This window comes from Hyperolius riggenbachi, chromosome 4 (assembly GCF_040937935.1).
Source record: "Hyperolius riggenbachi isolate aHypRig1 chromosome 4, aHypRig1.pri, whole genome shotgun sequence".
Taxonomy (NCBI): Eukaryota; Metazoa; Chordata; class Amphibia; order Anura; family Hyperoliidae; genus Hyperolius; species Hyperolius riggenbachi.
The window spans coordinates 62,314,645-62,329,911 of record NC_090649.1 but is presented as its reverse complement, the minus strand read 5'-3'; the positions used below and the strand labels follow the sequence as shown (position 1 = coordinate 62,329,911).

The 15,267-nt window shown below is 42.4% G+C and overlaps 1 protein-coding gene across 4 annotated transcripts in view; it reads left to right on the top strand.

The window, feature by feature from the left end:
• LOC137570370 (cytochrome P450 2K6-like) overlaps positions 1-15,267 on the top strand; it is a 126,588-nt gene that overhangs the window by 57,132 nt on the left and 54,189 nt on the right. For all 4 annotated transcript variants that reach the window (XM_068279029.1, XM_068279033.1, XM_068279030.1 and 1 more), the window contains exons 6-9: positions 104-280; positions 2,685-2,829; positions 6,889-7,073; positions 9,478-9,619. In XM_068279029.1, the coding sequence (XP_068135130.1) occupies positions 104-280; positions 2,685-2,829; positions 6,889-7,073; positions 9,478-9,619 (649 nt within the window). The remainder of the gene's footprint in view (positions 1-103; positions 281-2,684; positions 2,830-6,888; positions 7,074-9,477; positions 9,620-15,267) is intronic.

Below are 15,267 nucleotides of genomic sequence, written 5' to 3'. Positions count from 1 at the left end.
AATACATGTTGTCGTTGAATACATTTTCTGCATTCTTATTTGACATGCAAATTATTAAATCCACATTTCTATATAATGAAACTGGCTCATGTTTCTCTTTCAGCTGTACAATGCATTTCCATCTCTCGTACGATGGTTGCCGGGGAGTCATAGAAAAATTTCGGCAAATGCCAGAGAGTTGCATGACTTTATTACAGAGACCTTCACCAGACAGAGAAATGAGCTGGATGTTAATGATCAGAGGAGTTTCATTGATATTTTCCTGGTCAAACAAAAAGAGGTCAGTGTGTACTGTTTGTGCAACCTCTCTAATTCTTTATTATTGCTGTTTAGTAGGGATGGTCTGAAATGCTCATTTCCATTTTTCCGATTGTTCCATTTTTTCAGATTTTGTTTTTTTTTTTTCCTGCTTTTTTTTTTTTTTTTCAATTTTCCAGGAATATTTTTAGTAATTTTATGCAAATCTGAAAAACGGAAAAGAAGTCTGGCGATTGGTCTAAAATTACCGCGGTGATCCGTTTTTTTTGCAGAAGAGAAAATCTGCATTCTCTGATTGGTCCAATGTTTCCGAGTTCAGTGATTGGGCTAAAAGTACTGAGTTGTGGTAAAATCAGATTTCCGAGGGATTACAATTTCCATGTTTTCCTGATTTCTGAATTCCGATGGAAAAATGCTGACTTCTGGTTGGAAATTTCAATTGCCCGGAACCTGAACAAGCATCCCTACTGTTTAGGAGTGAACTTGGACATAAATAAACAAGGGTTGGATTAGGTGAAAGATTGCGGTCTACCTGATACCCTCTATCAGTTATATATCCCTGTGCACCATTAGATATTATATTTATAATATCAAGCATTCCATCACTCCTCACACCCCTTTCCCATGACCAATTCAATGATTTTCTGTCTGTACTTCTGGTCTTCAGGTTATTTAAGAAATGTCAGCATAACTCAAATGTGTTTGTCAGAAAAAGTCCTCCATACCCTCGTACTGTTCTCCTCTACTCTATAATTTATCAGTTACTAATGGTGCATCCTTTCAAAGTCCAGCTTAGTTTAGCAATTCCAACCACATCTACTATCAACCTACTCTAATCTATGGCTTCGCCTGTCCTTTGCCAATTTTCCCAGGCTTAGGAGGTAAGGGATCTGCTTACTTAGGCCTGGTGCACACCAAAACACGCTAGCAGATCCGCAAAATGCTAGCAGATTTTGAAACTTTTTCTTTTCTGCAGCGTTTCATCTAGCATTTTGTGGTTTTGGGAAGCGTTTTTGGTGTAGTAGATTTCCGATATTGTTACAGTAAAGCTGTTACTGAACAGCTTCTGTAACAAAACCGCCTGGCAAACCCCTCTGAACTGGCGTTTTTCAAAGCGGTTTGCATTTTTCCTATACTTAACATTGAGGCAGAAACGCATCCACAATCCAAAAAATGCCTCACCCCGGGAGTGTGCGTTTCTGCAAAACGCCTCCCGCTCTGGTGTGACCCACCCCATTGAGATACATTGACCAAGCGTATCCGCAGCTGCAGAAACGCTGGAAAAGCCGCTCGGTGTGCACCAGCCCCTAATGAAGTTCTAAAAGCCGGTAGTGTTTATTGAAGAGGAAAACCTCCACCCACCCTACACAAGATGTTACATTTTCTTTTGGGTGGGAGGAGGTTTTCCTCCACCTGTCTATAAAGACTTCACCTTTTTTCCAGGTTCATTGCAAATATGATTAAGGGCACATTGTAAGCCCGACTCATTGGTCCTGTGGATGTCTATGTCCTTACTGTATGTGGATTTATCTTCAATAAATTCTATCAGCTTTTAGAATTTCATTGAGTATGCGGGTTATTCACCTCTTTTGTAATCTAGTGTAGCTAATCAGATCCTGCACCAGTGGATTTCAATCTGCTGAGTATTTTTTCTGTTTGGGGGTTTCAGAGCATTTGGACTTTTTCATGGTTGTCCTACCAGGCTTACCTGTGTGGTGTGCATAAGGATCAGCCCAAGTACGAATAAACTGATTTGAACAAAATTGAATGCATCAGCAAGCACTTCAAGGCATCTCTGCTCTTAGCATGTTTAACAGATACCTTAGCGCAAAAACAATTTTAAAAAATGGGGTGAGCAGGCATGTGTAGCAGGATCTCTTCATGCCCACCACTCCCCCGTTCTCCTCTGTCCCCCTCGGTGACAGCGTAGAGATCCCCGAACTTACTTCCTTGTTGGGGTGGTTGCTGGTGCTGCCCAGTGGCACGCCTCCATGATCCTGTGTCCGGGAATGCTCTGCCTATATGCACTACATAGTTGTGTTTTGTTTGCTATCAGACGCGTGTCACCGGGCAGTGCCTGCGCAGTCAGCTGCCACCACCCTGACCAGTAGAGGAGGCGGAGGAGAACTGGGGGAGCGATAAGGATATGGAGAGCCCACTACACATGCCTGCTCTGCCAGTTTTTAAATTGTTTTTGCACTAAGGTATCCTTTAATATAGTCACAATTTACAATATGGTACAGTTTTTTAAAATCAGTTTCAAATGGTACATTTTAATTGAAAATACTACACTGAAAACTGCTTTTCCTGACTCTGAGTTTGATTTTTGTGTTATAATGTGATTATTTAGTTGGTAAAAGCCTGATGTTTCTAATTTACATCCATACAAATTATATGGAAAATACTGTGTGTTGTATCAATTCCAGGAGAAGCCAAATCCTTCTGAGTTCTATTTCCATGATGCAAACTTGACAGCTCTTGTTGCGGACTTGTTCCTTGCTGGAGTGGAGTCCACCTCAGCCACCCTCCAATGGGCTCTTCTGCTGATGATGAAATATCCAGAAGTCCAGAGTAAGTTCATTATTTTATCATAGAGGTGGTTAGTGTTAACTGTTAGGCATAGCTGGTGGAGGTTATTGTTAGTCATAGATAGGAAGGATGCAAGGAAGGTTAATGTAAGAACAGGCTAAGATAGGTTAATAATTTTATAGTGCTTTTCAGGGGCATAACTAGACTTAATAGGACCCCCTGCAAAAATGATAGCATGGGGCCCCTTGTACCCCGAACCTCATGCACGTCACGTGATCAGGAGCTGGTGAATGGTAGCAGAGACTGTTGTGGTGTGAAGCAGTGTCTGGAAGCAGGAAAAAATTACACACTCCTGCACACGGTTTTTGTTGTGCACAGGGAGGGGTTTCTTTGCTAGTTGGCAGCACTTGCAGTTGGGGAGAGGGAGGAGGAAGGACCTCCAAAGCCTCGGGGCCCCACCTACAATGGCAGGGGTCGCAGGGGTGATTGCTACGCCCATGGCGCTTTTCTTCCTGGGTACTCGATGTGTAGAGATGGCCCCAACAACGCGTGACTGTGTTTGCTTCTGTTTAATGGAGCCAAAAATTCTCTCCTCACCCCAGAGTCAGAAAACCAGCACAGCAGCCATTTTACACCCTGACTGTGGCTGCTGGGAAGGGCACTGTAGGGACAGAGCTGTACTGCTACAGTACCAATTCTCCATCTACATAAACCCCGAGAGCCCTTCTAAAGGCTGTGTTTTAATCTTGTGATATTGCTGTTCATTGTGTTTATACTGCACTTTAGCTGTTCCAGACCGGTGCAGGCAGTGCTTAGTGCTACATTAATTCACCATTTTAAGGGCAGTTTTTCTTTTTCTTGCTATTGTTGCATTTCTGTGTCCAGTGCACCCATTAGCTTTTGGGAACAGGTCTGCTGGTCCTAGTAGTGCACCAAAACTTGATAAATCAATCACCAATGTAAGGGCTGTTTTTCTTTTTCTTGCTATTGTTATATTGCAATTCTACAATTCAGAATATTGCAATTCTGTTTGTCTAGTGCACATGTTAGCTGTTGGAAAAAAGGGATGCTGGTGATAGTAGTACACCAACCATAACCCAATAAGCCTTCACCACTTCTGGCATCAAGTGTCCACTACTGCCCCCTGTATAAGGCCTTAGTGCAGAATCAGTGTTTTTTTTTTTTGTCACTTAACGGTCATTGAACTACCTCAGTCCATCCATTGGGGCTGGAAAACCATTATCGCCTGTACTCCCATGAATGTGTGCGCACAAGCACTGCGGGCACTACACACCACTACACAAAGATTGCCGCCAAAGAGGACTAACATTTATGTCCTGGAAGTGTCAACCAGCAAAAACAAGGATTTGACCACCTGACCTTATCACCAAAAGCTTGTTGCAGTTTTTGTGGTGCATTAAATGGAGCATTTCACCTGTCAGTGTGAACTGGGCCTAGCCCAGGCATGGGCAAACTCGACCCTCCAGGTGTTAAGGAACTAAAAGTCCCACAATGCATTTGCCTTTGAGTCATGACTGTGGCTGTCAGACTCCTGCAATGCATTGTGGGACTTGTCGTTCCTTAACAGTTGGAGAGGCCAAGTTTGCCCATGCCTGGCCTAGCCCTTACACTACCTTGTCGCCATGTATGCAGGATGGGCGTTTTTAAAGCGCTTAATTCCACAAATTTTGGAATGTACTGTGATTTCTGCCCTTTAGAGATTAAAACATGACTCTGCGTCAACTATGTAATTTTTTGTGGGACTTTTGCCATGGATCCCACACCGACATGCCACAGTCCAGGTTTTAGGCCCCTTGAAACAACTTTTCCATCACTTTTGTGGCCAGAAACCGTCCCTCTAAGTTTTAAAATGTGCCTACCCATTGAAGTCTATGGCGGTTTCACCTATTTGCAAACTTTTGTAGAAAATTTGCATTCACGAACTGAAAATTTGATTTTCGCTACATCACTATCAATGTGCTGTGACCCTGCATTCTGTAGCCTCAAAGGCTTTGGAAAAGGGTTGGATTTTTAGCCTTTTCTTAAAGTGTGTCTGAAGTGAAATGAAAACAAAAACACAAAAACAGATAATCACTCGCCTAATTAGATGGAAGGCTCTGGGTCCAATAGAGCCTTCCCATTCCTTCTGCGGTCCCTTCGTTCTAGCGCTGTGTCCTATGTTAGCAATGGGTCCAAGACTGCCCTCTGCCACTGCAGGAGGCTTCGGAAGTCTTCGGGAGCCTGAGTGCTCCCGTAGACAGGCGGCTCTGTACGTCACATGCGCGAGCTTGCATTCTCTCACACTCATGCATGCACAGTACGGATCCGCCAGTCTTTGGGAGCCTGCAAATTCTGATGTTACTGTAGCGAACGGTTGGTTTCGAATCAGTTTGCTCTGCCTTAATCTCCTCAAGATCCTTCTCATGGGCTTCAATTACAGTTGTTGTCTTATCCATCCTATCCTCAATTTCACCAGTGTGAGACGTTAAATGCATGATTTCCTTCTTAATTTAGCTGGTTAACCAGTTTGCTACCACCTCTAGCTCCTGATGCAGGAGAGCTTTGAGTTTGTAAAGCATGAGGGTGGCTTTGGGAGTCCATTCTAGTGTGGCATCTGGGGGTCAGGACTCATGTGGAGAGTGTGCAAGCTTTGTAGCTCGAGAGGAAAGGTGAAAGGCTATTTATACTCTGAGTGATAGGAGCCAGAGGACACCATGCTCACAGGGCTGCGGTGCTGAGCTGTGGAGGGTAATCCGTGCCTTAATTTTGAATTCTGGCCCATAGGAGCTTGGTGTGAGGGGGAAGTTGTTGTAGGGTAAAGAGAGCTGAATAAGGCCTAAAATCTTGGAAAAGGCAGTCGGTCACACTGAGCTGTGCTAAAGAGTGGCCATCTCTCTAGCGCACCATCCTCTGTATTTTTTTTCCTCACACTCCCTTTGAAGCTGTCAACAGAAGGTGCCTCTCACATTGATTGTGGAAGTAAATTCCATAGAGTAGGGGTTGCATGGGAAAGGTCCCATGCACCTAATGTTTGTAAGTGGATCTGCTTAATTTGTCTTATTTGCAGAGCAGAGGGTGTTTGGAGGAGTAACAGTACCAATGTTTTACTATTGATAACTGGTGATAGCAAAATATTTAGCACAAGAGCAACCAAGAAGGCCAAAATACAGCACCAGACCATATTATGTAAATCCTTTCAAAACCCTCAGAACCAATGCAGCGGGACACGTTGGATATGTTACAAGGTATCAGGAAAAAGGGCGCTGGAGCCCTTACATCCACCTTAGGTGCCTATTATAAAAGCCACGATTTGTGGCAGAGGGAAATTTGGGTGCAAGGTGGAGCCCCCTATCTGCTACCCTCTGTACTTACCCTCTGTACATTTTTCTTTTTAGCTGGAGAAGATAACTTTTCAATTCCCAGTTTGTATTATTAGTAATATATTAGTAATATTACTAAGTAATATATTTGCTTTAAATATATCTTAAAGCAGTGTTCCCCAACCCTGTCCTCAAGGCCCACCAACAGTGCATGTTTTGTGGATATCCACATAGGTAGTTAATCAGCTCTTCTGAGACACTAATTACCCCACCTGTGAATGCTTATGGTTTTCTGCAAAACATGTACTATTGGTGGGCCTTGAGGACAGGGTTGGGGAACTCTGTCTTAAAGGATTTGTGAGGTGACCTATGAATAGAAAGTTTTACTCATTTGAGGCTTCTTCCAGCCCCTAGAAGTCTGTCTAGTCCATCACAGCAGTTCCGGCCCTTCTTTAGGGTCACTCTGTCAGCCTTCTTAGGATCAATGACCCACCTTGTTTGGTGTCTTGTGTGCATGCATAGACGTGGAATGCTCAATGTGACTGAAGCGCGATTGCAGGCATGCACACAAGATGCCAACCCATCGGGTCAGAGATCACTAGGGGGCTGGCAGCAGAACTCTCGAGGAAGACAGAACTGCTGTGAAGGACCTGACAGACTTCTAGGGGTTGCAAAGAGCTCCAGATGAGTAAAACAATATCCATAGGTCACCTCCGATATCCTTTAAGAGAAAGTAGAGATTATTTGTTTTAAAGCCTGTACGTCTTTGTCTCGCTAACAGAAAATGTTCAGAATGAAATTGAAAAAGTAATTGGTTCAGGAGAACCTCGTTTAGCTCATAGAAAACAACTGCCCTATACTGATGCCGTCCTCCATGAAATTCAAAGGTTTGCCAACATTGGACCACTGGGTGTTCCACACTGCACTACCGAAGATGTGACACTGAAGGGGTTGTTTATACCCAGAGTAAGTATTTTAAAATGCAATATATAACATTTAGTTGTAGAAAATGTCCTGTTGTGAATTATGCAGGTCCACACAATGCCGGGCAACTTGATTTTCCTGGTGTGAAAAAAGATTGGAGAAGAACTGCTTCCTTGTAGTACATAACCACGTACAAAACGACAGCTGCATACAAACCGAGGGAGGGTAACAGGGGAAACTAAACAATTGCACAAGGTCCTACTGGACAAATTGCCCTTAAGCGCTGCATCAGAAGTGTATAACTTAACTTGTTAAAAATCAATATTCATGTATGTGTTGTTAGTATCAAGCAATGGGGAAAACTGGAGTGGTCTTTCTGATCCCCTACCACTCTAGTAGAGATATACAGAGTAGGGTGTCACTATCCTTCAGGTCCTCCAATAACACAACATATGTAAAAACTTTTTGTGGGATTACAGCAATATGGAGGTGGTAATTGTCAGGTAAGCTCCACCTGTAATTGGTAATACGTATAGGTAACAAATATTTCCACATGCAGTCATAGATCAATTGCAGGAGTGGCAGATGCAACCTAAACTAAGTGTTCAGAGGTGCTCATATATATACACATATATATGATATAGAGGCACAAGGAAAGATGGCCACAGGATAAAGCCGAAATCTTAATAAACGATAAAGATAGTTTTCAAGTGGACGCTAAGGGCCCGTTTCCACTAGGAGCGGTGCGATGCGGCTACTTAGCTGCATCGCACCGCAGGTGTGCTGATACACATGCACGGCACTGGAAGAGTTTCCACTGCGTGCATGTTGTTCGGTGCAGAGTGATCCGAGAATTAAAGAGGCTTGGGAGAGGGTACCCCCCATTCAAGACAGGAATAAGGATGCTCCCTGATGTGTCTTCTCTGATGTTCAAGAAAATCAGATTTCTGAAGGAAACCTTTCCTACATTCAGGACATGAGTAAGGACACATTCTTGTGTGAATTCTCTGATGTGTAAGAATAGATTTCTGACTGAAATATTTCTCACATTTTGGAAATAAATAATGATGCTCTCCTGTGACGTCTCCGATGTGTAAGAAGGTCAGTTTTCTGAAACATTTCACACTCGGGACACAAGTAAGGACGCTAATCTGTGTGGAAAATGTTTCAGACAGCCTATCTTCTTCATAGAAGTCACACAAGCGAATGCCCTTATGTGTTTAGATTGTGGGAAATGTGTCAGTTGGAGAGGTTATCTTTGTAGATATCAGAGAAGTTACACATATGGGCATCCTTATTCATGTTTAGAGTGTGGGAAATGTTTCAGGCTTAAAGACCAGCTCATTACACATCAAAGAATTCACCCAGGAAAGCATTCTTATTTGTGTCCTGAACGTCGGTAATGTTTCCTTCAGAATTCTGAATTTTTTTGAATGTTAGAGAAGAAACATTGGTGAACATCAATATTCCTGTCTTGAATGTTGGGTCCCCTCTTCCAAACCTCTTTAACCCTTTGTCAGGCACACAGGCTGGGATAGCCAAACTGGGAGCATAGACCACATTGGGCTCTGCAGCCAAATCCATACCAGCCCACATGGTCCATTGTATTGGGGGGTCTGGAAGAGAGGGGTGACCAAGCATCTATCTCTCTCCCAGAGCCCTTGTCCAAAGCATGTAAAAGGGGCTCTTCCCCACTTCAGTGCCTTGGGAAGGAGGAGGGGGTTCATGGTGGCATCTGGGAGTACCCTTTAAGAAGGGGACCCAAATACCTGACCCCTTCTCAGGTGGAATTAGTATAGGGGACCATACAAACACACAACCATGGAAAAAGTCCTTTATTATTCTTAATTGACCATAAATTCTTACCTTTCACTACTTCCACAACAGTACCCTCAGAAATGAGCCAGCGCCATATCCTCTCGATACCCGAGGCATGACAGAGAAAACTGCGTCAATTTTTGGCCTCAATAAACAACTGGATAAGCAGCGTAGCACACATTGCTCCCATTCCCAACCCTGTATTTGCTATATTAAGTTTAACAATCCACTTAGCAATGACCTTCTGAATTCTGCTGCAGAACAGATGTTTGCTAACTTTAAAAAACATTTTTTTTCTCTTTGAATTATTCAAAATCCATTTTTTCTCATTTTTGGCTGTTTAGGACATGAAAAATTGTTGGCTGTTTAGGACATGAAAAATTGTTGGCTGTTTGGGACATTATTATTATTTTATTATTATTGTTATTATTTGAATTTATAAAGCGCCAACATATTACGCAGCGCTGAAGACATGAAAAATTGCAGTAAAATGCAAACAGTGACTGGCTGCTGTTCGCCAGGGATTATTTACCTCGAGTCTGTGACCATGTTCCACCATTCCCGAATACTTAAGTATTATTGTTGGTAAAACTTTCCTCTAAGAAGTCACTTTGTTTATCCTCTGCAGGGGACTCATATCATTCCATTACTGCATTCAGTCCTTCGAGACAAGGAATACTTTAAGAAGCCGGATGAGTTTTACCCTCAGCACTTCCTGGACTCAGATGGGAACTTTGTAAAGAATGAAGCATTTCTTCCATTTTCTGCTGGTGAGTAATTCCAAAAGTAGCACCACAAATGTGTCTAGAGTCCATCATTACTATCACAAAAAAAAGAAGAAAAAAAGGCTAAGTTAACCACTTCAGTCCAAAGGGTTGTTCATTTTTGGCGTCTGAGCAACTTTCACCTCCCATTTATTTGCCAATAACTTTATCACTACTCTTTACAATGAATTGATCTAGATCTTGTTTTTTCCACCACCATTTAGGCTTTATTTGGGTGGTACATTTTGCTAAGAATTATTTTATTCTAAATCAATTTCAACAGGAAAATTAAGAAAGATGGAAACAAAAATATTTCTCAGTTTTTGGCCATTATAGTTTGAAATGAATGCACGCTACCATAATTAAAACCCATGTATTTTATTTGCCCATTTGTCCCACTTATTACACCATTTAAATTATGTCCCTATCACAATGTATGGCGCCGATATTTTATTTGGAGATAAAGGTACATTTTTTTCAGTTTGCGTCTATCACTATTTACAAGCCTATAATTTAAAAAAAGTATATTAATATACTCCTTTGACATGCATATTTAAAAAGTTCAGACCCTTAGGTAACTATTCTGTTGTTGTTGTTTTTTATTGTAATTTTTTATTTATTTTATTTGGGTAATTTTTGGGAGGTAAACAGCTAATTCTAAATGTAAAATAATGTATTTGTTTAATAAAAAATGGATGTGGGGGTAGTTTTACTATTCGGCCACAAGATGGCCACAGTCAAAAGGTCCTGGAAGCGATAACTCCGAAAAACCGCAGCCTCTGATAAGAGGCTGTCAGTTTTTCTGCGGGGGACTTCGATCAATGAATGGGAGCTATAATCCCATTCAATGATTGCTGGGCTAACGGTCGGCGGTGGGAGCGCGTGCTGGAGTATGCGCGGCCGGCAGGAGCGCGCGCAGCCTATCTGGTCAAGAATGTTCGTCCAGCTAGGCTTAAGTGGTTAACAAAGGGGACCAATAAGGGACATGGTTGATTCATTAACCAGTATAGCAAGCGCTGCTCAAGCAGCAACCTCAAACAATTGGGTTCCTGGAGAACTGGGCAGACTTTGCAGTCGGCCACAGGTTCTACAGCAGGAATGTGTTGCACCTTCATGAGGAGGGTCCAGCTGCATTTGCGGAGAAGATGGATAAATGGTTGGAGGAGATTTTAAACTAGGATTTGGGGGAGGCGGGAGCATAAAGTCTCAATATGTAGACATGATAAGGTAAAAAGACAGTGGGAGCCTAACATTATGCGGGGTGGAGAGGGGGGTGGGGACAGTGTAAAGAGTAAGGAGGTTGGTAAAACTTCAAGTAGCCCATTTCATGTAAACAAAATTGGTAAATGTAGTGGTAAAAATATAAAGTGCATGGTAACCAATGCTAGGAGCCTTGCAAATAAAATAGACAAACTAGAGTTCATTCTGATTGACAAAGGCTATGACATTGTGGGAATAACCGAGACATGGATGAAAGCCATGACTGGATAGCACATTTAGAGGGATACAATGTGTTTAGGAAGGATAGAACAGGGGAAAAAGGTGGAGGGGTTTTTCTTTAAGAATTCTTTTACAGCTGTCCTCAACGATGAGATGGAGGAAGATTGTGAAGATGTGGAGTCCGTTTGGGTAAATATTCATGGTGGAAATAAAGGTTGCCAATTGCTTATTGGGGTATGCTACAGGCCACCACATATTCATGAAGCTGCAGAACTGCAATTACTACAGAAGATTGAAAAAGCTGCAAGTAATAATGAGGTCATAGTTATGGGTGACTTCATCTTTCCAGACATTGACTGGAGTATTAAGGCAACCTATTCTGGTAAAAGCAGCAGATTTCTGGCATCAATACAGGACAGTTACTTGATTCAAATGGCAACGGAGCCAACTAGGGGGAATGCGTTACTGCTGGATCTGATCATTTCCAATAGACCAGATAATGTATCAAATGTGCAGGTTCAAGAACATTTGGGAAATAGTCACCAGATCAAATGTTATCATGTTGTGATCACTGACAGGCCGCGGGGCAGCGGGACCACAAACTATGAACTTTAGAAAAGCAAAGTTCAATCAACTCAGGCAGGCACAAGTTTGGTGAACTGGGATAATGTACTACAAGGGGAGGAAACTGAAGGGAAATGGCAAGCTTTTTAAACTTACTCTCAATCAATATTGTAGTATGTATATTCCATATGTAAACAACATATCTAGGAATAAAAAAAGGCCTCTATGGATGAATAGAAAGGTTAGAGGTAACATGAAGAGGAAAAAGAACGACTGAGGCTGCATTAAACAATTATAAGGAGTGCAATAAAAATTGTAAAAACAGAAATTAGACTGGCAAAGATTGAAGCTGAAAATCAAATCGCTAGGGATATCAAATCTAACCCCAAAAAGTTTTACAAGTACCGTACATCAACTCTAAAAAAAAAAAAAAAAAAAAAAAATGGTTGACTGTATTGGACTCCTAAAGGATGAGGGGGTGGGGGGATACTCAATGGTGGATGAGCAAGGTAAGGCAGAGTTATTAAATGCTTTCTTTGCTTCTGTCTTCACAAGGGAAACGTCACTGTTGCAAATTACAGAGGCAGAAGAGTCTGTCTTCCAACTGTAATATGAAATACTTAACGCAGGAGGAAGTGAAGGCAAGACTAAATAAATTAAAAATAGGCAAGGCACCTGGCCCGGATGGCATGCATCCTCGGGTCCTAAGGGAATGAAGTTCAGTTATAGATAAACCCCTTTATCTTATCTTTTGTGACTCTCTTGCAACTGGCAGAGTCCCAGTGGATTGGCGTACAGCCCACGTTTTCCCATTTAGGAAGGGCAAAAAATCAGATCCAGGAAATTATAGACCTGTAAGCTTAACATCAGTTGTATGCAAACTTTTTGAGGGGGTACTAAGAGATACTATACATGACTTCATAGTAGAAAATAATCTTATTTCTCAGCATCAACATGGGTTTACTAAAGACAGGTCCTGTTTGACTAACATGCTCAGCTTTTATGAGGTAGTGAACGCTAATGTGGATATTGGAAATGCTGTAGATGTGATATACTTGGACTTTGCAAAGGCCTTCGACACTGTTCCCCACAAAAGTCTGGTGCAAAAGTTGAGGATGCAAGGACTGGGGAAGAGTCTGTGTGCTTGGATAGGGAACTGGCTAATGGACAGAAAACAAAGAGTTGTGGCCAATGGGTCATACTCAAAATGGGAGGCTGTTAGAAGTGGGGTCCCACAGGGGTCTGTTGTGGGTCCAGTGCTCTTCAATTTATTTATTAACCTTCCTGGTGGTAATCCCGAGCTCAGCTCGGGCTATGCTGCGCAGGAAGATATCTCAGCCCCTGGTGGGGCGATTTGCCCTATTTAAAGTGCTGTACGCGCAGCTAGCACTTTGCTAGCCGTGCGTACAGCCTGATCGCCGAGGCTTGCAGCGGCGGAAGAGGCCCCCCCCCGCCAGAGCCCTGCGCTGCCCGGACCAATGAGTTCCAGGCAGCGCTATGGGCTGGATCGGAGGCATCTGATGTCAGGACGTCCATGACGTCATTCCGATCGTCGCCATAGCGACAGGAGAAGCCAAACAGGGGAGCGCGTTATATGCGTTATATGTGCGTTCCCCTGTTTGCTATCGCACTAGAGGGACACATGCGCCCTCTAGTGGTGTTTCATGTAGCTACCACTCTGTTAGCTTTACATGAAACAAACAAAAAATAAAAAAAAAGATTTCTGCCTATTTGGCAAAAAAATTGAACCACCAGGAGGGTTAGTGACCTAGTAGATGCAGTAGTGAGAAATGTTGCTCTTTTTGCAGATGATACAAAATTGTGCTGAATCAACTCTCAGGAAGATAGGGACATATTGCAACAGGATCTGGATAGGATGGCTATATGGGCACATACATGGCAGATGAAATTCAATGTTGAAAAATGTAAAGTCATGCATTTTGGTCGTACCAATGGTCTTGCACCATACAAAATAAATGGGATACAGTTGGGGACATCAAATTTGGAGAAGGACTTAGGAGTACTCATCGACTACAAGTTAAAAGATCACACTCAATTCCAAGCCACTGCAGCTAAAGCTAACAATTTTGGGATGCATTAAAAGGGAAATAAAAATGAGATGCTAACATAATATTGCCCCTGTTTGATTCTCTAGTAAGGCCACATCTGGAATATGGAATACCGTTCTGGGCACCACATTACAGGACATGTATTGCAGTTTTAGAGCAGGTGCAGAGATGAGCAACAAAATTGATATGTGGGATGGAAAGTCTTACTTATCAAAAAAGGTTAGATAAACTGGTTTTATTTAGTCTAGAGAAAAGACGCCTTAGAGGGGATCTAATTAACATGTATAAATACATCAGAGGGCAATATTAAAGCTTGGCGGATGAGCTTATTGTCCCTAGGCCTTCTTAACCTCCCTGGCGGTTTGTTAAAATCCGCCAGGGGGCAGCAAATACCTTTTTTTTTTTTTTTAATTTTTTTTTTTTCATGTAGCGAGACAATGTCTCGCTACATGATAGCCGCTGCTGAGCGGCATCCTATCAGGCCCCTCCGATCGCCGCCGGCGAACGGAGATCAAGAGATCCCGTTCAAAGAACGGGATCTCTTGGAGGGCTTCCCCCGTCGCCATGGCGACGGGGCGGGATGACGTCACCGACGTCGTGACGTCAAAGGGGAATTCGATCCACCCCACGGCGCTGCCTGGCACTGATTGGCCAGTAGCGCACGGGGTCTGGGGGGGGGGGGGCGGCTGCGGCGACGGGTATAGCGGCGGATCGGCGGGCAGCGGCGGCGATCGGAGGTTACACGCAGCTAGCAAAGTGCTAGCTGCGTGTAACAAAAAAAATTATGCAAATCGGCCCAGCGGGGCCTGAGCGGTGCCTCCCGGCGGCATAGCCCGAGCTCAGCTCGGGCTTACCGCCAGGGAGGTTAAAGGACTAGAGGACATGATCTGCACATGGAGGAAAAACGTTTTAGCCATTTATTTAGGAAAGGGTTCTTTACAGTAAGAGTGATTAACCATTTCAGCCCACGGGGATTTTATACCTTATGCATCAGAGCAATTTTCACCTCCCATTCATTCGCTAATAACTTTCACTACTTATCACAATTTATTGATCTATATCTTTTTTTCTGCCACTAATTAGGCTTTCTTTGAGTGGTACATTTTGCTAAGAATAATTTTTTTATAAATGCATTTTAACAGGATTAATAAGAAAACATGGAAAAAAAATCATAATTTCTCAGTTTTCGGCCATTATTGCTTTAAAATAATCCATGCTACCATAATTAAAACCTATGTATTTTATTTGCCTGTTAGTCTGTTATGACGCCATTTAAATTTTGTCCCTATCGCAATGTATGGCGCCAATGTTTTATTTGGAAATAAAGGTGCATTTTCTCTGTTTTGCATCCATCACGATTTACAAGCTTATAATTTAAAAAATGTTCGTAGTATACCCCCTTCAAATGCATATTTAAAAAGTTCAGACCCTTAGGTAACTATTTGTGTTTTTTGTTTTTGTTTTGTAATTTTTTTTTTTCCATTTATAAATTTTATTTGGGTAATATTTTGGTGTGTGAAATAAACAGTTAATTTTTAATGTTATTATATGTGTAAATTGTAATGTAATAAGTATGTAGAT